Here is a 21,120-nt window from a genome sequence, read left to right as displayed (position 1 = left end):
GGGAATGTGGGTTTCCCATTTGAAAATGGTGGGATGGTTGGAATTTGCTGAGCTGGAATTCCATGGCTGGAAATTGCCATCTCACAGCACCGTCATTTCTGGAAAATGGAGAGGAAAACTGTGAAGAAAAGGGGCCTTAAAAAAAAAAAAAAAAGAAAAAATATCAGTGATATTTGATATTTTAGGAGATTTGGGTTCTTTTTTTTGCCTAAAAAATTTTTGATGGAACAGTGGAAAGGTAAATGCAACAAACCCCATCTTTTTATCCCATTCCTCCTTTCCCACTCCCTCAGTTCCTCATCCTGAACTGTTTGTGTGAAGGATGCAGGAAGAGTCCTTGCCAGGCAAACTCCTTCCCACAGCTGTTGGAAAAAGTAGCTGAAATAAAGGTATTGCTTTGAGTACCTGCCTTGGTTTCATTTTTTAAGCCTTTTCACAGCAGGTGGCTGAAAACACCAGACTGGACATGGAATAATCAGCGGAGACAATTTGAGTGCCTTTAGCACTGAAGGATTCCAGGAATTAAACTGATCCCAGCTCCTCTCCTTGCAGGCCTGTGAACAACCATCACAGGGAGACAGAGCAGTTAATCACCCTTTTTTTTTACCAAATAAATACCAAATCTTTCAGATCTCACGGTCCTCCTGAAGACAGGGATTTTTAAGCAGCAAAGGAAAGTCGGGATGGATACAGATCCCAAGCCTTGAACCTCGGGGTCTGCTCCTGCTCCCAGCAGGGAAGGGAATGTGGGAAAATTCCAGAGCTTTTAAAACCACATTTGAGGGCTCAAAATCCTTTTTCTACTTCTAAGTCATCCCTCTCCCACCTGGATTTTGCAGCTGAACTCCCAGTGTGGGTGCAGGGAATTGTTGGGGATCCTTTGGAGGTGCTGGAGCTGACTGGTCACTGCCAGCCCTCATTCCTCAGAATCCAGCAGTTTTCCTGCAGTTTTGGCTCACTCCCATCTGCACTGACTGTAATTAAAAAGGAAAAAAAAAACCTGACCCAACTGGAATTATTGCCAGGGAAAAAAAAAATCAACACAACAGAATACCTTCAGTTCTCTGACTTCAAAGCTACAAAATTTGCAATTACTGGGCCAAATTTTGGCAACAGAGAGGAGAGAAACTCATTTAACACCTTCTCCTTCCCCTCCTTGGCTTGTGTTAATCCACACTGATGCTGGAAAAGTTATTTTCTCCCAAGAAGAAAGCAAAAATCCACCCTCTCTACCCCTTTATCCAGATCTCTGTAACACACAGGGAGAGATATTTTGATTATTGAAGCCACGGGACACATTGAAACCCCTCCTGACCCATCTGCCATCAGCATTAAGTCATTAAAGCCACGCTGCTTTCAGGTTGCAGAACGACCTTTCAAATAATCAAAAAGGTTATTGGCTTGCCTCCATTATTCAAATGAGTCATTTCTAGCATTAAAAAAAAAAAAAAAAAAGTAGAAAACTCAACCCCGGGAGAAAAATTGAAATCTCTAAAAAGCTTAATGTACAAAGACATTCCTAATTCCACCTTTTGAAGGCATCAGCAGTTTTTTTCCAGCTTCAAGGGCCGGGAGAAACATCTCTGGTTAGAGGAGTTTAATGAGTCCAATCCAAAGCACAAATATTTGAGATCTCTCATCCCCACACAGGCAGCCTGCCAGGCTCTTTCTTAGAAGAACAGAATTTAAATTCCCTCCCCCCCCCCCTCAATATGTAGATTGAAAACTGAGCTTTGAAAAAAAGCTTTTAAAGTTCTTTTTTTTTTTATTTTTGAAGAGAGGAAAGTGGAGGCTTTAAGTGCTTGAATTTACATGAAAAGAAAAAAAAAAAAAAGCTTAATTTGTATTTATTTTTCCAATCGGTTCCCTAAATTGGCGTTTTGCATTTGGTGCTTTGAATGGAACCAGGAGGGATCTGTCAGAAGCTCTTTCCCAAATCCTGAATTACACTGAAAGGACAAAGCAGCCTTAGCTGCCAGAATTCCCTGGGGAATTTGATTCAGGAATATAAGACCTGGAGGTCCCTCTCAGCCCAGGATCTCGTGGAAGGTGAATCCCCCAGTACAAACCAATTTCTAAATCGGTTTAATCGCCCAAATAACCTGCCCTGGCCTTGGGGCAGGGCCAGGAACGGGAGGCAGAGGAACCTGGGGAGATGGAACTGGAGAACAGGAGCCTTGTGTACTGCGGGAAATATGGAAAACACCAGGTGAGAAGCATCTACCCCCAAAAAACCTCTTTGGGTTGATACAGGAGGATTAAACAGAGTTTGAGACAACAACCCTTCAGCTTTCTGACTTCAAATCTGCAAAAGCTGCGATTTCTGGTCCAAATTTTGGCAGTGTGGGGGGGAGATAAACTCATTTCACAGAGTTCAGCGGAGCCTCTCCCGAGGAGGAGCTGGGACAACCCCCGTCCCTGTTCCAAAAGGTGATGGATGGAAGAGCAAACAGAGGACCTGCCCGCATTCCCTGAGGGCAGGGGGAGATTTATGGGCAACGGGAGGAAAAAACACTTGAAGCAGAAGGAGGATCAGACTCCTCAAGTGGTTGCAGCGAGAAAGACGAGCTCTCCATCCCAGGAAGCCCTGGATGGGACACTGGGATGTGCCAGCAACGATCGGGGCAGCTCTGCCAGCACAGAGGACTCGGGACACGCTGAGCTGTGCCCCCTGAACCTCCCTGTCCTGCAGGTTGAAGTTTCAGGCTGGAAAAGCCACGAGAAGCAGCTCCTGCTAAAAATCCCCCTCTGGAGAAGCTGAGCCAGGGATGTTTTTCCCGCTGCAACTTCCAAAGTCCAAAATCCCACACGGCTTTTAAACCCCTCCGGGGCGGTGACTCCCTCACTGTCCTGGGCAGCTGTGCCAGGGCTGGAGAACCCTTTTGGTGTGGAAATTTCCATAATATCCAACCTAAACGTCCCCTGGCACATCCCGCCTGTTCTGCCTGTTGCGCTCACCTCCCATGGTCACTTATTCCCCCCTTTTTTTTTTTTTCAGTGAGAGCATCCAACAGATCCCACATTCCCATCTTCTCGCAGCCTTGCTTTGGGGGGCGAGGAGGTTGTTTTGGCGAGGTTTCAGCCCTCCCGGCTTTCGGGAAGGTCAGGGCAAGAACAACAGGCACCTCTGCCTTGGGCAAACCGCTTTCTTCCTCTCCATAAGGAAACTTTCCTTTTACAACAGGAACAGGCAGATAACATCGGGGCAGATAAGGGAACCAGGCAACAAATAAAGCTAATGGATTGCCTTTGGATGAGTTGAATGGAACTTAATGACTCCAGTAAGGACCTATTCACTAACACGGATTTAAAGCCGCGCATAAAAGGCAGGAGATAGAAGGGGAAAGTGTTAAAACAAACAGAAACCACTTCCAAGGCGGGGAGCGATCCGTGGTTAAAAGGCTGCAGACTTTGGCCTGCCCAGGTTGCTGCTTCCCCACCCTGCCCTGGCTCTGGGAATGGCATTTCCCAAACCATCGGGAAAAGGCTCCGCGGAGCGACAAAGGATGCGCCAGGACAGGCTGGGGACCCCCATCCTCCCCCCGGGAGGGACTCGCACGTCCCCAGGCCCTCTCAGGAAGAATATTCCCTGTTCGGGGAGAGGTGGGACAGCTGGGGTGATTCCCTGTTCCTGCTCCTGCCAAATCCTGGGGGTGCCTCGTTCTCCCCCCATTCCCCCTCGTTTTCCAGGGTGGTTTTAATTTCATGGCAGGATCCTGAAAAGGGCAGAGCTGCGTGTCCTCTCAGCCAGCTCACCCCGCACAGCCCCTCAGCACCTTTGCTTCGCCTAATTTTGGGAGATTTTATATATTTTCCGCCCTTTTTTTTTCAGTTAAATTCCTTTGAGTAAAGGAGAGCCTGGGCTTGTCCCAGCCCAAATTCTCTGCCCAATTCCTGCTCAAACAGGGCACAGGGACAGTCTCTGGCTCTGCAGACGTGCTGACAGCAGCTCCCCTGGGCGGGGGAATTAATTGTGCTCTCCCCAGAATTAACGAGGCCGTTCTGCTGTCCCGTTTGCATCTCTGTGAAGCCCCGACACCTCAGCCCGTGTCCTCCTCCTCCCGCAGCCCCCCCGTGCGAACACAGCCCCATATGGCGGGTGCCAGACGGGGCTGACGGCCCCGCATCCCACGCTGGCAAATATTCCATTTCCTGACGTGCATTTCCCCGGCTACTGACAGGAATCAGCGCGGCAAAGCGGCATTTCCACAGAATAAATTCACGTCCCTAAATTCTGTTTGGGTTTCTCCACCATCCATAAAATCTTCCGTGGGGCAAACGCGGTTCCAGCGTGTTTCTGGTTTTATATAAATGTGGGGCTGAGCTGGAAAATATAGAGCGAGCCAAGCAGTGGGAATAGGGGGATCTGCATCCCTGAAATCCCGGAGTCATTAAGGTAGGAAGAGATCTCTGAGGTCGTCGAGTCCAGCCAGGGTGACACCACCCCTGTCTCCCAGTCTGGGATCCTCGACCAGGAGCCAGCACAGAATCCTGGAATCACGGGATGGTTTGGGTCGTGGAATTGGCTCAAGGTCACAAACAGGATCCAGAGCTTAAAGGCTCAAGATAGAGCAAGTGGAGAAAGCTTTCACCTTCGGTGACTTTTCAGGGAAAGATGGAGAGATACAGAGGATTAAGTGTTACGAGATGGCAGCAGGAAAGGGAGAGGGAACACAGAAAGCCCAGAGCATCATCCATCTCATAGCAACCAGGGAGTCACTCCAACAACACCAAAATGGGCAGGAATAAATGTGACATGGAAACAAAAGTGCAGGTTGAGGTGAAAACCAGAGACACTTCGGGTGAGTGAGCTGGAGAAGCTGTGCTGGGAACAAACCACTGGGGTAGGAAAGGAGCAGCTCCAGCCTTGGCTGCAGGAGGGGATGGGCAGAGAAAGGCACTGGAATATGGCCTGGTAGTTTTTAAGGATGCTGCTGCATGGATCCAAGCTGTGCCAGGATCACAGATCCCAGGAAATGTTTGGATCCCTGTGATAACCAGCAGGCTCAGGGGACAGAGGGCTGGGTTTAGCAGAGGCTCTCAGGATCCTGCTGCTCCCAGGGAGGTTTGTGTTGGGACATGGACAATGTTGATTTGGGAATTCTGACTCCATTTAGCTGCCACTCAATGAGGGAAGGAGCAAACCCACCACCTTTGGCTCTGCTCTTACTCCAGCATAAATCCATCAGCCTCTGGATCTCCTGCCCCAGCTCAGAGCCAGCCCTGGGGTTTGCCTCCTTGGGAGAGCAACCAGGGGAAGATCCCAATGCCAGAGGATTCCAGGATGACCCTGCTGAAACCCAGGGGGCCAGAAATCACCAGTGAGGCACATTAACCACTGCTGAGCCCTCTGAGATCCCCCCCTGGAAGCCCTTTGGAATTGCTGCGTTCTGCAAATGCCACTTTTACAAACTGAACATGTGACTTTTCCCCCCAATTTTCTTGGAATAAATCATGAATCACTTCCAAAGGTGCTCCTGTATCCCAGCACTTGCTTGTTTGCCTTCTACACACGAGCACTTCAGCAAAGCCCTTTGGTCTCCAGCAGCTGAAAATCCTTTTATTGAGAGGTTGTCGTGGATCTCAATGAATATTCAGAACTGGGGACTCAAACAGAAATTACAATAATCAAAGACAATTTTCAGCCTTCAGGTGGGCCCAGGGCAGGGATTCCTTGACCTTCTTGTGGGTGTTTGTTTTCAGCAGGGCAGCCCCAGAGGTAACATTTGCAATCCTTTCATGAATCAAAGGCTTGGCCAAGAAAAAAAAAAGCCGAATAGGGAGATTTTAATTGGAAGAATTGTCTGTCGAGGTATTAAAAATGTCACTCAATCCCCGGGGTTTGGTGACTGGGTTTGAAACGTGTTAAAAAAAAAAAAAAACACAAACCACCACCAGTGTTGGGGAGTGTCACTTCTGTCTGCTGCTTTCTGGGAATGGCTGGCTGGGAGGACAGATTTTCCCAGGAATTTGTCAGGCTTTGTCAAAGGATGACATGTTTTGATGGGATGCCTTCGGAGGTGCTGTCAGCTCGGGGCTGGTTCCTCAGGAACCCACTGCCAAGCTGCTGGGGAAAACCCTTGGTGGGAAAGCTTTGGAGAAAGAGCAAGCTGAGCTTTTGGAGGCTCAGCTCAAACCTGAGCAAAGTCCTTTTTTTGGGATGAGAGAAGAGCCAGGGCGGCGACGGCTTCGCGGCACCGGGAGAGACGGGCAGCGGGATCCAGGGATCCTGCGAGGAGTGGAGCTGCTTCCAGAAATAAAAGGCCGGGAAAAGAGCTCCTCCAGCTAGAGCTGGGGCCAGGCGTTTGTGATGGCACCGAATTCCTCGGAGAGCTGTTTGCTGGAAAGGTCATTTGCCTGCTTTCTCTGGCGGTTGGAGCGTTGAAAGCCTCCCTAAATTGGCTCGTTAAATGTGACGCATTGCAGCAGCAGCAGCAGCTGGAACATCCATTTCCTGGCAATTCTGATCCCAATCCTGACCCGGGGGGAGTGGGAGAAGAGGTAGGGTCGGGCTGGTCCTTGGTGAAAAGCAGGACACGGAGCGATCCCACCTTCTTTGGAAATTCCTGTGGTGCCTGATGTGACTCTCTGACTGTGACAAAGCTCCTGAGTGGCAGGTCCACTCCAAAAGGATCCAGGATCACTCCCAGGGGCAGCAGAGGTGTAGTGGCATTAAGATGGAGTTAAGACAGATCCAAGGATGAGAAGAATAGAAGAAAAAGTTGCCCAGAGAAGCTGTGGCTGCCCCATCCCTGCAAGTGTCCAAGACTTGGAGCAGCCTGGGCTCGTGGAAAGTGTCCCTGCCCATGGCAGGGAGTGGCACTGGATGGGCTTTAAGGCCCCTCCCAACCCAACCCATCCCCTGATCCCATGATTCATCCCACACATGGTCCCTGCCAGTCCTGCCTTTGCATTCCAGGGACATTCAGCCCTCACACGTGACCCCCTGTGTGGACACCAGACCTTCCCACATCCCACATTTCACACCCCATCCTCCTCCCAAGAGAACCATCGTGTTGGAGACCAACTTCCCAGCATTCTCCTCCCAGAGCAGCAGCTGGGAAGCAGAGCAGTGGCACCACAGGGGTGTCACTGTGCCCTGGCACAGACTCTCAGCCTCCCACTCGTCCAGGAGCAGCCCCGAGACCTCTGCACTGAGATTTTCAATTAAGGAACACAAAAGCCCGTTTAATAAACTCTGAGAGCCTCGTTAGCTGAGACACAATTAAGATTAATGTTGATTTGGGACCAGAGGAGACAGGGCTGGGAGTGAATCAAAGGGGGGCAGAGAGTTTGCAACACTGGGATAACACAAGGCTGAGTTTCCCTCCTGGAGCAGTGGATGGTATCCAGTGTATTGCTGTGCTGGAGGGAACCTGCCTGTATTTCCCTTTTCTCTCCGAAGACAAACACCTGAGCACCCCAGGCTTGAGCTTTGCAGTCCTTTCCCAGCCCTGAATTCCAGGAGGGATCCTGACCCCCATGGCTGCATTGGATCAAAGTCCTCCTGAGCCTTCATCTGGCAGGAAACTGGGAAAGAAGGGAAAGGTTGTTTTGGCCTCCTGTGATAAGGAGCATCCCTGTATTTTAGGTCGTGCCTGGGTTGAGAGGGGGATGAGTCAGTCCAGCTTAAAACCTGCTGTGTCCTCTGCTCAATCTGTTTAACCTCCTCTAATGCAAATTAAACCATGCCTAATTTATTAATGTATAGGAAGAGAACTTGGCAAAAACATTTCTCTGCCTTTTAATGGCATTTTAGCAACAGAAACAACACATTTCTCACAGCTCACGCTGCCACTTTCTAATCCTTACTGTGTTTTCACAGCACAGTCAGTCATTTCTTTGCCCAACCCCCCCAGCTGGCAGAGAATAAAATTGGGCAATACTCCCCATATAAGGCCTGGCTGGGTATAAAGGCCTGGCAGAATCATTCCAGTGGCTGTGGAAATCCTGTGGAAAGGGCTGTTTGCCATCAGCCATCAGCTCAACCTGCCAGAGGCACGTTGGTAACTCACCCACTGAAGGTCTCTGGTTGGAATTCTCCTGCTCTGGGATGGCAGCAAATCTCCAAAGAGGCCAGTGAAGGGTAAAACCTGAGCTGACTTTGGCTGTAAAACCTCTTAAAAAGCCAGAAGTGCCTGGCTGTGAGGGTGGTTTGCAGGGAGGAGGAAAAAAAGGGTTAAATTTTTGGTTTTCACTGTAAATCAGACAAGGTTTTGAGGAGGGCAGAGTGAGATCCTGAGGGAAGAACAGCTCACCCAGGGCTGCTCCCAGGGCAGGGAATGTGCCCAGGGCTTGGAGACAGGGACAGAAATTACAGCCAGGGCTGAGTGTGATGGAACAGGGACCCAGCAGATAACACAGAGCAGATATTGGTGCAAGGCTGGACCCCAGCAGATAACACAGAGTAGATATGGGGGCAAGGCTGGGACCCCAGCAGATAACACAGAGCAGATATGGGGGCAAGGCTGGCTGCAGGAGCACTCAGACAGGCTCTGGCAGCCTGGGTTTTATTCCTATTTCAGCATTCAGGGTGTCAAACACCCTGCTGGATGCTAAATACTGCAATGCTTCTTCCTGTGCTTCAGGGAGTGATTTCCCGAGGTTTCACCCAGATTTCATCCCTCCCCTTCTGTCACTGTGAACAAACCACCTGCACTTTGGCCATGAATTGAGGATATTGTTTCTAGCCTGCCCCCCCCCACACACAACCCCTGAGCCCTGGCAGGAGTTCCCTGGCTCATTTTCCACCCCCCTCAGCACTGCTGGGGCTGGGAGTGTTGGAAAAGGGGCTCTTGGTGGCACTGAGCCCTTCCCCAGGCTCAGCAGCACCATCCTGGCCATGCCACTGATGGAAGGGGGGTGAACATGTTGAATCCTCCCTCAAGACCCACTCTGAGTGATCAATTCATCCCCTTTGCCCCAAGAGAGCCCCACTGAGCCCCAGTTTCCTTCCCAAATCGTCTCTCTTGGAGAAGGTAACAACAAGCTGCACATTTTCTGGAGATTCATTGTCAACAAGAGCCACCTGATTGTCCATCTAGGGCTGTGTTTTCCAGCAAAACCCCCACCTGGATTAGGGAAAGGACACTTATGTCAAAGAGATGCCAAATTGATGCACCAGGACTTCTCCTTTTCGTAAAAAGTGACTATTCCTGTGAGGTTTTAATAAAACTTTGGTGCTGGCACCGAACATGCACTTTGTGCTGGGACTTTTCAAATCCCTCCTCTGTGCAGGTGTGGGAAAGGAAGCACTGGGTTGGTTTTAGAGGTGGAAAACCGAGGGGAATCAGAGCCCACCTCACATCAAACCTGTCAGGTTAAAATCAGGAGCTGAGCCAAGATCTGTGAGGCCACAAGTTGACACCGAGAGCAGAAGCTTTTCCTCACTGGTTGGAGTCATCCCTTCCTCTTTAGTTGCCCCTGTTTCTGTGGGAATGGATTTCATTAAGTGCAATGTGTTTGCAAAACAAGGATTCCTTCTGCAAAGGCACATTTACCCGTTCCCTGGGGCCCCAGAGCCGCTGCCCGCTCAGGAAATAAAATTAGTTGTGATTCTTGGGAAATTAGAAAACAAATCAGTCATTACCCTAATGGAAAGCTCTTTTCAGTCCCATGGGTACACTCTGCACACCAGCCTAAAGTGGTTTCTTTGGGGGTTTGTGGAAAATTAATAGAAACCAAGTCGTGCTGTAAATCAAGAGAGGAATTAGGGAAGAATTCAGAGGCTTCCAAGTTTTCTGCCTCCTGGTGTCATTCTTTCTGGCAAGAAGTTAATCTTCAGGGCTTTATCAAGCTCTGAAATCAAGGCAAAGAGGATCCTTGGGTTGATCAGCACATGGATTGTGCTTTTCAGCTTCCCTTGAGTTTTTCTGGTCATCACTGGTGGTCAGAGCATCAAAATCCAGGTGATTAGTGAAGGATAACCCTTCATCAGGGCCTGCAAAGGGGGTTGCACACCAAAATCAGCACTGATTGGCTCCACTTCTGTTCAGTCTTAGTGTGGGAGCAAGATCCAGGGCTGGAGGGGATGTGCCAGTGGATGTTCCAGGGGGGCTGAAGCCTCTGTTTATTTTCTTTGGCTCTGGGATTTATTCTTCCATCTGCTCCTCATTATATTATTTTATCTCCAGGTGTATGACTTATTGCAATGAGGGGCTTTTATTTTTATCTGGCGAAGTAACACCAAGTCCCTGTGGATGTGACAGGTTGAGAGATCACAGAATCATGGAATATCCTGAGCTGGAATGGACCCACAAGGATCATCCAGTCCAACTCCTGGCCCTGCACAGGACACCTCAATAATGTGTCACTCAAGGTGCCACCACAATAATGTGACACTCCCACCATGTGCCTGAGAGCATGAGATGCCTAAAAGGGGGGTCTGATCCTGGAATGAAATGTCTGGAAGGATATTTTGGGTCTGCCAAGTCCTCAAACCACTCAGAGTCTGCTGGTGGTTTTGTCTAACCCCAAATTCACAGAATCATAGAATGGTTTGGGTTGGAAGGGACCCAAAAACTCATCTCATCCCACCCCCTGCCATGGGCAGGGACACCTCCCACTAGCCCAGGTTGCTCCAAGTCCCGTCCAACCTGGCCTTGGACACTTCCAGGGATCCAGGAGCAGCCACAGCTTCTCTGGGCAACCTGTGCCAGGGCCTCCCCACCCTCCCAGGGAAGAATTCCTTCCTAATATCCCACCTAAATCTCTCCTCTTTTAGTTTAAAAGAGTTCAGCTGCTCCAGAGGATCAGGCTGGGGGTGGACAATGCCACAGATTTACTCAGCAACTGGAATTCTCCATCCCTGTGCTCTGCAGAGCGAGTCCCCAGCGCTGCACCCACGGGGCACCTCCCTCCACGGGAGCATTAATTATTAATTATTAATTACTGCCACTTCCCAAACGAGCTGGGAGCTAAAATGGGTTTTTCTAATCCCATCAATGGAGAACTCATGGCAAACCCACTGCAGGCAGATGGAGCTGGCAGGGAGGACATCAAGGCCTGCACTAATTACTCCCCATGTCTCAAGGACTGATAAGAAGTTGATTTATGCCTGCAACAGCCTGATAATTCCTGAAATAATAGATAGTGGGTGACTTAATTAATCAGAGTCGACCTGACTGTACTGGGATTTGGAGTGAGATTTGGATCCTGCAGTTGTCCCTCGTTGTATCAGGTGAGTTCTTGTGCTCTCATGTTTGGGGAATGTGAGTGTGGCAGGAATAGAATCCCAGAGTCCTCAAGGGCTGCCAAAGCCCTCCAAGATCCAGCCTTTGAGCAAACCCCACCCTGCCAACTAAACCACAGCCAGGAGGGGGGTTGAACTTGTTTTAATTTCTGAAAATACAGTTTATATTCACGTCCAGACTGATATTCAGAACCAATAAATACACACGACAGCTCCCCAGGACTTCACAATGATCAGCACTGACAGAACAACAGAGTGGTCACAGCACGTTTTCTATGCACTTTGGGTTAGAATGTGAGAACATCATGAATACACTGAATCCTTTAGGATTGAGACCTGTTTAGGATTTAGGTCTTCCTAATCATGGGGTTTTTTTCCTCATTCTGGGTGTGTTTGAAGAATTCCTGGGCACCATGAATCCCTTAGGTGGGTTCATGACAGCAAACCAATGCAGAAGGAGCACCCAGCAGGTTCCAACCATGGCTCATGCACAGCTCTGAGGTCAGTGCTGGGGCCTTTTGGGTATGAAACTCTTAAGAAACAGCATTTTTCTGGTAAGAGATCCCCTTGATGGATCTCAGAGACACTGTCTGAGCTGTTTTCTGCTTTGAGCTGCTCCCAACAGTGCAGAGCAGCCATAAGCCCAGCTTAACAAGGTGGTTAAAACTGATTTCACTGAATCACTAGGGCAGTACAAAGCCTGGAGATCTCCAGAGGACCCAAAGTGGTCCCACATGACCCAGGTCACCACGAGAGCTTGGCCACAGCCCAGCACAGCCCCCACCACTCCGAGCTGGGGAAGGGAGGGGAGTGAAGCCACTTCTATGTACATTTACTGGAGCCTGTGGGTCTCCACCTTTCACCTTTGCCACGAATTCATCTCTCCTCGAGGCCCCCCAAGTTCTCCAGCTCCACCAGCCCTTTGCAGCCCCAACCCACGCCCTCAGACCTTGCTGGTCTGCATGTGGCCGTTGAACTCCACGTTCCTCTGGGTCAGCATGGACTCCTGCAGGCGGCTGCTGTTCTCCTGCCTGTGTTCCACGGGCTCCCCGTCCTCCACGCCGTTGCCCTTCCGCAGGCAAAGGACTTTCTGAAAGCTCTGCTTGAAGTTGTCAGAGAGGAACCCGTAAAGGATGGGGTTGGCACAGCTGTTTGCATAGGACAGCACCACCATAAAGAAGTACAAGCCCTCCAGCACGGGGTCTGCTGGCAGGATGAATATCAAGTTGACGATGTTCATGGTGTAAAAGGGGAGCCAGCAGAGCACGAAGACCACCACGATGATCACCACCATCCTGGTCACCTTCCTCTCCGACCTCCTGCGCCTCGTAGACCCCACCCGGACCCCTGACGACTTGACCTTGATGACAATCAGCAAATAGCAGAGGCAGATCACCAGCAGAGGCCCAAAGAAGCCCAGGACCGAGGTGTAGACGATGAAAGCCGCCGACCAGATGCTGACGGGCTCTGGCCAGTTCATGTTGCAGGTCTGAAAGTCCTCCTGCACGTCCGAGAAGATGATGACTGGAAGCACCACCAAGAAGGAGAATGTCCACACGGTCACGCTGATGAGCTTGGCCACCCTGGGCCGCCTCCACTTGGTGGATTTGATGGGATGAACCACGGCCAGGTACCGGTCCATGCTCATCACCGTCAGGCAGAAGATGCTCGTGAACTGGTTGATGCCGTCCACGGTCATGACCAGCCTGCAGAGGAAGGAGCCAAAGGGCCAGTAGGAGATGGCGTTCTGGGTGGCCAGGAAGGGCAGGCCCAGCATGAAGAGCACGTCGGCCACGGCCAGGTTGAGGATGTAGATGTTGGTGACGGTTTTCATCTTGGCGTGACGCAGCACCACGTAGATGACCAGCGTGTTCCCGCTGAGCCCCACGGCGCACACCAGGAGGTAGCAGATGGGGATGAGCACTTTGTGGACGTACTTGAAGGGGGGCTGCTCCGGGAGGGTCCCGTTCTCCGTCGTGTTCGTCAGCAGGGAGGAATTCCCGCCGCCGGAACCGCCCTCGGCGCCGAACGCGTTGGAAAAGTACAAAGGATCCATAACTTTTTGCTTTTTAAGGCTAAAGGAGGTTAAACTTCATGGGCATCTTGTTCCTAGAAAGAAAATTTGAAGAGAAAGAAAAAAGAGAGAAGGAGTGAATTCACAGAACATTCAGTTTGACACGTCATTTAATTTTCTCTCCAGGTTCAGGATTTGTGTTGGAATTATGCAGTGAGCGTGTGAGATCAATGCCTGGACAAAGGGATTGCACAGTGGGAGAGCTCAGGGCTCATCCCAGGAGCTGCTGGCATCTGTTTCATTTTCACAGGATCCAGGCAGAGCTGGATGGAACCATAAAGATGGGAGGCTGCACAACAGTAACACGGGAACAGCAGGAATCCTGCTGGGAAACACGGGTGAGAGGGGAGAGGGTGAGGCCATCACGCTTCCCAGCCTGAGGCAGAAGGAGCTGGGATGCCCTGGCACTTCCCAGCTCTTGGGATCAGAAGCTCTGCTTGGATGTTTCCCAGGTCTCCCTGTTTGCATGGAAACATCAGTCTGATGGATTTAAATGCCACTTATTGCCTGGCAGAGCCACTGGAGAACCCCCAGGGAGCACCAGCAGTGTGGAATTGGGGAACTAAACCCTCCATGACAATGACAAAACCCCAGGGAAAAAGCCCATGAGCTCCAAGGTGGGAAGGGCCATGGCTGAGCTCCCTTCTCCGTGGATCAGGATGAGTGCACAGGAGAGGAACAACCCCCTCCTTTTCCATCTCTCAAGACTGTTCTTCTCTCAGTGTTTCCAATCTATCTCCTCTCACCTGAACTGTACTTTGTGGCCGAGAAACACCTTCATTCTGCCAGAAATCCAAGCTGCAGTGGGCACTGCAGGGCACAGCTGAGCAGAGGGGGTGGCAGGAGAGGTTTTAATAGACATTCTGCAAGAGGCTGAGAATTTCCAACGCCCTGTTTCTCTGCTGGGCTTGATTCACAGGAATATTTTTTCATATTTTTGTCCAAGTAGGTGTTTATAAAGCATTTCTCCAGAGAAACCTGAAAGCATTTGCTCTAAAAAAAGTTGCAGATTCAAAACACGAGGTCTCTCCCGAGTCTCACAACGAACCTCGGTGAAGGTGCTCAAGCAGGCTGTGCTCAGCAACCTTTGTTGCCATCACCTGATGGTCACATTTCCATAATAATCCGGGGGCAGGAAGCTGGATTCCCAAACACCCAGCCCACTCTGCATCCATGCCTTTCGAGCCCAAGCAAACTGTGCATCACTGCAGCACGAAAACCTCCTTGTCTCCAGGAGGAATCCAAACCCACCTCCACGGCTGTTGCTGGGCTTTTTCTCTTGGGGTGAGAAAAACTGCAGTGGGGGAAGAGGAGAAGTCCCTCCAGCTCCCAGTTGTAATCACAGATCTGCTGCTCTGATTTGGAAACGTGCAGATGGGGAGTAGGTGTCTCACATGTCACTCCACGGCTGGGAGGAGATGGAGCAGGGAAATCAGGGATCCAGGGGGGGCTGGGATGGCAGGAAGAGCTCCACATCATCTTATTCCACCCCAAATCCAAACCAGAGGTGAAATGGACCATTTTAAAGCTGTAAATGGTTGGGAGGGTTTTTTTTTTTTCAGGGTTTGCTTTAGGGCAGTCATGAGAGAAGTTGAATTTGGGGGTTATTGTTCTAATTTTTTAGGTGATTATTCTAAAGCCAGTTTCCTAATTTTGGTCATGAAGGAAATATATGAACAATCTACAGCGTTCTTACAAATGCTGGCTTGGAGGTGGAGATGATCTGAAGGTTCTGAACACTTTGTTTGGGTGTTTGGGTTCAGGTGTTGCAGCCACGGGCACGGTGGGAGCACCCCTGCAATCCCTGCAGGGAGAGCTCAGCCAGACCATACCCCTTATAAATGAAATAGGACTGGATTAATGCTCAGATAAAAAAAGGCAAAGCCCAGCTCTGTCTAAAAAGTGGAGCTTTAAATGCTGTCCTGACCCTCAGCTTAAAATATTGTGTTAAATCTCAGTTTAAAATATTGTGTTAAATCTCAGTTTAAAATATTGTGTTAAATCTCAGTTTAAAATATTGTGTAAAATCTCAGTTTCTTCGGGGGGGGGGGGGGGGAAATCTGGGAGAAGCCACAGCAGCCCCACACTCCTCCTGTGCTCTGGGGGTTTGGGAAGATCCCATTTTCTCTCTGTGTGACCCAGCTGGGATGTTTGAAGGGCAGAATAGAAAGGAAAAGGGTGGTGGGATGGGGCAGTCGGTGTTTATAAACTCTTTTATTTCCAGCTGAAACTTTGGGGCTGAGTTTGGTGCTGAGCCTGGGAAAGCAGCTCTCCTCAGCAGTGCAGACAAGCTCAGCATCACCAGTCTGGACCAAAAAAAAAAAAAAAAGCCAAGTTTTTGTGCTGGGACTCCAAAAATAGGAGGATGTAAAAAGAACTGGAGCTCAGCAGGGGCAGGTCAGGAGGTGCAGTCATGTGTGGCTCATCCTGGGGCTCTCAGAAATGAGGAAGGACATCTTTCCTCTAAAGTCACCTCCTTGGAATAGGTGACTGTGGAAATGACCCAGGAAGTTCCAGCCTGGTGCTCCTTCCACTGCCTTTGGAGTTGAGGCCTTGGAGGAGCAGGACAAGGAGCTCCTTTAATTGGACACTCTCAGATTTCTTCTCACCCTGAAGAAAATCTACAGCACAAAGGGCCTCGGGCTCTTCCAGCCATCCATGCCTGGCATTCCTGATGCACCCAAAGGTTTTCCTGGAAGGACTTTGTGTGTCTTCCAAGGAGAGGGACAGTTTCCAGCCTCTTCCAGCAGCAACTGTGACGTCTCCTCCTGCTGCTGTGCTGTCCCCAGGGGCCAGTGACACTTCAGCACTTTGTCACTGCAGTATTTTGGGGCTCTTCTCCTTGGTTCTGTGTGAACATTAATCTTCACTCTCGGGGGTTTTGTTGAATTAAAATTAAAACGTGATGAATTTCACAATATTCATTGTCAAACCGAGAGCACTGAGAAGGAAATCACAGAATTCTGGAATAGTTTGGGTTGGAAGGGACCTTAAAGAACATCCAGTCCCACCCCCTGCCAGGGGCAGGGACACCTTCCACTGTCCCAGGTTGCTCCAAGCCCTGTCCAACCTGGCCTTGGACACTTCCAGGAATGGGACAACACATTTGCTGAGGCTCTGATGCAAAATCTCAAGTGTTCATATGGTGCCAACCTGCAGGCTGGCAGCACCATGAGGGAGTTTCCATCACCTGAACATTCCCATGTGAGGATGTGATGTGCTTAAAGTCATCCAGGTATGAAAACTGAGCCCAGACCTCGAGTGTCCGTTCCCTGTTTTATCCACTCAGCCATGGAAACCTCCCTCCCTTGTAGCCACTGGTATTTTGGGGTATTTTTATGATATGGCAACAACAAAAGAAAACCTGGACAGCTGCAGATGATGTTTTTCTGGTTGTTTTGGGTGAGCACAGAGGATTTGTCCCTCTGTCCATCTCACAACTTGCCCCATTCTGCCTGGGCTCACATTGTCACTCCAGCAGTCAGTGGCCATGAACCTCCCCAAAGGATGACTAAACATAATTAAGACATGCTGACTGATACCTGATAGCCTTGTTTGGGTGTTCTTAATTAGTGGATTAATAAAACACATTCCCTCCAGGGCACTTGTTCTCAGCCAGATTTTTTTCCCTTTGGTGTTTGATCTCCGAGCCACCCCACTGGCACAGTTCATGAATTATGGGCTTTCTGCCTAAAGCACACAAACCAGAAAGGAGATAAGAACACAGACCCAGAGTAACCAATGATATCATTCCAAATTCTCCTTTGGCAGGGCAAAAAAAAATCAGCATCCACTGCAGCTGAACATATCTGACTGTCCATGTCCCTGCCATAATGAGGGGAGAAAGAAAAGAGGGGTTATAGCACAGCCCATCCTGCCCAGAAATTAGTGAAAACTTCTCTAGCAGGTATCCTGAATACATGTAATTTTGCTGGGCAACAGAGTGAGAATCCAACATCACAGAGCCCATCAGTGACTGCAAACCATCACAGCCTAAGGAAGAACAAACCTTAAAAATGCCCAGCCAGATGAAGGCTGAAATCCTGCCTGGCTGTGGTTGCAATAGCAAAGCAAAAAATAACCCTCTGGAGTGCATTGCATGAGAGTGGAGCTGGGATCAAGCAGGAATTACAGAAAGAAACCTAATTTTATGAGTCAAGATTTGATCTCGCTGCCTATTTACTGCTGGAATCATAAGTCTCTTATGCAGCACCGACCGTAATTGCTGTGAATGGAATTACAACAACAGGATGGCAAATTGCTGCTTCCAGGTGCAGGAGGACCAGGAATAACAGCCAAAATGGGAACCCAGAGGGACAGGCTTTGAAAAAAAAGGCATTCTAAGGTGTAATGGGAAGAAAAGCAGCTGGATAACTCTCCGAGAATTATGTACTGGCAGCAGAACTTTGTAGGGTTTTCCCATCCCAGAAAGAAACCTCATTTTAGGAGTCAAGATCTTCCCACCCCATGGATTTGTCAGTGGAGTAATTTGCTGTGATAATTTGCTGTAATAAAGCAAAGAAAACTCTCTTAGTCCTTCAGTAAATTTGCCCTTTTGAGTGTTCATCACCTGCTGCTTCCCATAATACAGCCCAGGGGCCTCATTCCTGGCATTTTCATGGATCCAGCAGGCAGAGCTGAGGGGTTTGCTGCTGGAAGGGGAGGGAGATGGTGTGAAAGTTGGTGTGACCTGGAAGAGCAGCTCTGAAATAACACCCCCAGGGAAGGCTCTGTGTGAGCAGGAGGGAGATGCAGCATCGTGGTGAGACCTCCTTCACCTCCTGGCAGTTGTCACCATGTCCTGGGACTAAAGCAGGAGCTGCCTAAAAGCACACAAATCTCATTGTTCCATATGTAACATTCTTGGTTTCCCCTCTCCCAACCCTGTTCCACCACCTGGGGTTGAAAAGCAGAATGAATCAGTTCAGATGGGAACTTTCTCCCCGTTCAAATCTGCCATTTGATGTTTCTCAGGGCGTGTTTCTCGCTCCAAAAAAACCTGGAGGGATTGATTTTTCCCTACAGAACACACAACAAACCAACTGTCTCGCCCTAAATTGCTTCTCTCTTTGGATTAACTGCGTTGGTGCTAAACACTGAGCAGCTGAAGTCCAAGTTGAATGACTTCTTACCACTTCTAGCAGTAGAAAAATCTTTAAAAACCACATTTTCAAGCTGACAACACCTGGTTATGCCCCTGCTCACCCCAGCCCAGCGTTTCCTAGAGCACCCTGAGGAGACACGACCTGGTAACTTGCTCCTATTTTTAGTTTGCAAACAAACAGCCCATAAAACAATTCTGCTTTTGCCAAATATTTGCTGAATCCTTTCTTTCCCCGAGCACACTTCAGGCTCTGTTTTGCTCAGGGATTACTCACTCGGGCTGAGCTGGTCCTGCCACACAGACAGTCCTGGAAATCACCTGCTGCTGGTTTTGCTCCCAGATTTCAGCAGCTTGAGGCAGAGGAAGGTGTGGAGCCGACATCTCTGTGCCCTCCCCGGGCTGGGATGACCTTCCAAAATCCAGCTCCAGCCCTGGTCCATCACCATCAGCAGGGGTTTGTATCAAAATGCTTCTCTTCCAACCCTCTCCTCTGTAATCCAGCTCATCCAAATCCAAACATCAGCTGGTTTCAGGGACATGAGAGGCTCAAAGACAGGGCAGTTGAGGAGCTCTGACTACAGGCTGTGTCTGCTTCCAGGCTGGGGGAGAGCTGGAACAGCCACGGATCCCTTTGGCTCGGGGAGAGCCCTGGGTTGGAAGGAGCTCAGGAACAGCTTCTCTTGCTGTAAGAAGTGAAGCAGCTCCAGAAGAGGAGCCTTGGGGAGGAACTTCCAAGGTGTGGGGTCTCTGGCTTGGATAAACCCCACCCCAGCAGTGCAGATCCACCCCAGCCACCAAGTCCTGGTGCCAGCGTGCCCAGGAGCTGGGATTTCCCACCACAGCACTCCCAGACTGCTCCCAGCACACCCAGAACAGGCTGCCTGGTGGAACCCGCACGCCTCCTCCCTCAAAAACTCCAAAAGCTCTCTAGTTCACCCCAACACAACCTGCAAGTCCAAAACGCCTGAGCCGGGTTGTTCTTTCCCTGCTCTTCAGCGCAGAGCTCCGGGCACCGGGAACAGGCTGTGCCCGGATCCGGGAATTCTGGGAGCCTCCTGGAGCCAGCACAGGGACACACGGAGCTGCTCCCAGCCCCGAGCAGCGCTGACCCCCAGGGCTCCGCTTCGACCTTGACATCGGCGTCCTGCTGCCCACCCTGGAGCAATTCCAGCCCCCCGTGCTGGATCGGAGAGGAGCATCCTGCGCTCAGCTCCGGCCCCCGGGGCTGGCTGAGCCCCATCCCTGCGGGCTGGGCACATCCAGGGCTTTCGCACGTTTTTGGGGAGGGCAACACCGGGCTGTGCCCGCACATCCCTCCCGCGGGTGCCTTTCTCATCCCTTTGGAGCTTCCAAGCCGTGTTGAGGCTGCTCCTGCTTCAAACACCTCCACCCGGCAGTGGGACCCTCCCCGGGGTCCCTCCAGCCAGGACAGGTCACCCCCGTCTCCAGCGGGTCCCTCCCTGCCATCCCTCCAGCCAGGACGGGTCACCCCCATCTCCCCCACCATCCCTCCAGCCAGGACGGGGGGCACTCCGCATGGAAAGCCCCCTCAGAAGGGCAAACTCGGGGTGGCCACGAGCGGGACCGGTGGCTCCGGTGCCTCATTCGCCGCAGTGAGCCCCCAAAAGCGCTTTGCGACCCCTCGCCTGCCCCATCCCCGTCCTCCCTCCTCTCCCCCCATCGCCGCCTCCCTCCTCCCCCAGCCCCACTCGCTGCTCCCGTCTCCCTCGGGGGTCGTTACCTGCGGCTCCAGGGGCTCCTCTCCCCTCTGGACTCAGGATGCTCCCGCTCCCCCCCCGAGCCGCGGCTGGAGCCCCGCTCCGGGAGCGCTCCCCGCGCGTCCCTGCGGCGGCGGGCGGGGACGGGGCCGCTCCCCCCACCCCGGGGAGGAGGGACGGGGCTCCCGGCCGGGGGAGCAGCGGCCCTGGGGCCACCCCCCCGTCGGGAACTCGGGCGGGAGGGTGGGAGCCGAGGGAGCGGGAAGCAGCAGAGCTGCGCCGGGATGCTCTGCCCGATGATCCCCCCCGCGCGTCTGTGCCCCCTCCCCGTGTCTGTGCTCCCTTCATCATATCCGTGCCCACCTCCCCATGCCCGTGTCCCCCTTCCCAAGTTTCTACCCCTCTCCCCATGTCCGTAGCCCCTCTCTATGTCTGTGCCCCTCTTCCCACGTTTGTGCCCCCCTCCCCATGTCTGTGCCCCCTCTCCATGTCTGTGCCCCCCTCCCCATGTCTGTGCCCCCTCCCCATGTCTGTGCCCCCTCCTCATGTCTGTACCCCCTCTCCATGTCTGTATCCCCTCCCCATGTCTGTGCCCCCCTCCCCAAGTCTCTGCCCCCCTCCCTATGTCTCTGCCCCCCTCCCCAAGTCTCTGCCCCTCTCCCCGTGCCCGTGCCCTCCTTCCCAATCCCAGGGGTGCCCTTACCTGGCTCTGCCGCTCCCACCGCTCTGCCCCGACCCCGCAGCCCGGGGGTCGCAGCCCCCCCGGCCCGTTGCGGGCTCCGTTCTGCTCCCGGGAGGGGCCGGAGCCCCCACTGCCCTCCGAGAGGAGAGACCCGCATTTCCTCCCCTGCCCGAGCTCCTTCCAGCCCCGACAAGTCCTTTTAAAGGCTCCCGCGGGCTGGTCCTCAGCGAGCCCCCTCCCCGAGCGCGGGGACTCGCTGCTGCTCCCCCCAAACACGGCACACGAGCCCGCGGGCTCCTCTGGGGGCAACGACGAGGATCTGACATCTTCGGCACAGTTATTTGATGCTCC

The 21,120-nt window shown here is 51.6% G+C and overlaps 1 protein-coding gene across 3 annotated transcripts; it reads right to left on the bottom strand.

Annotated features, from left to right (window-relative positions):
- Positions 1 to 11,213: 11,213 nt before the first annotated feature.
- Positions 11,214 to 20,900, bottom strand: SSTR5 (somatostatin receptor 5). Of its 3 annotated transcripts, none has more exons than XM_051778734.1 (2): positions 20,111 to 20,162; positions 11,214 to 13,300 (listed from the first exon to the last, which is right to left on the bottom strand). In XM_051778734.1, exon 2 carries the CDS (start codon positions 13,245 to 13,247, stop codon positions 12,135 to 12,137), a length of 1,113 nt encoding a protein of 370 aa, XP_051634694.1. In that variant the 5' UTR covers positions 13,248 to 13,300; positions 20,111 to 20,162; the 3' UTR covers positions 11,214 to 12,134. The 3 variants fall into 3 exon arrangements, with proteins under 3 accessions (XP_051634694.1, XP_051634673.1, XP_051634684.1); XM_051778713.1 differs by lacking the exon at positions 20,111 to 20,162 and adding an exon at positions 16,808 to 17,530; XM_051778724.1 differs by lacking the exon at positions 20,111 to 20,162 and adding an exon at positions 20,791 to 20,900 and having other exon boundaries at positions 11,215 to 13,300.
- Positions 20,901 to 21,120: the final 220 nt, after the last annotated feature.

Source organism: Manacus candei, unplaced genomic scaffold (genome assembly GCF_025592945.1).
Source record: "Manacus candei isolate 608988 ecotype Guabito, Panama unplaced genomic scaffold, ASM2559294v1 h1tg000002l, whole genome shotgun sequence".
NCBI classification, from domain to species: domain Eukaryota; kingdom Metazoa; phylum Chordata; class Aves; order Passeriformes; family Pipridae; genus Manacus; species Manacus candei.
Note: the sequence above shows the minus strand (reverse complement) of the source record. Positions and strands in the feature narration are given on the sequence as shown.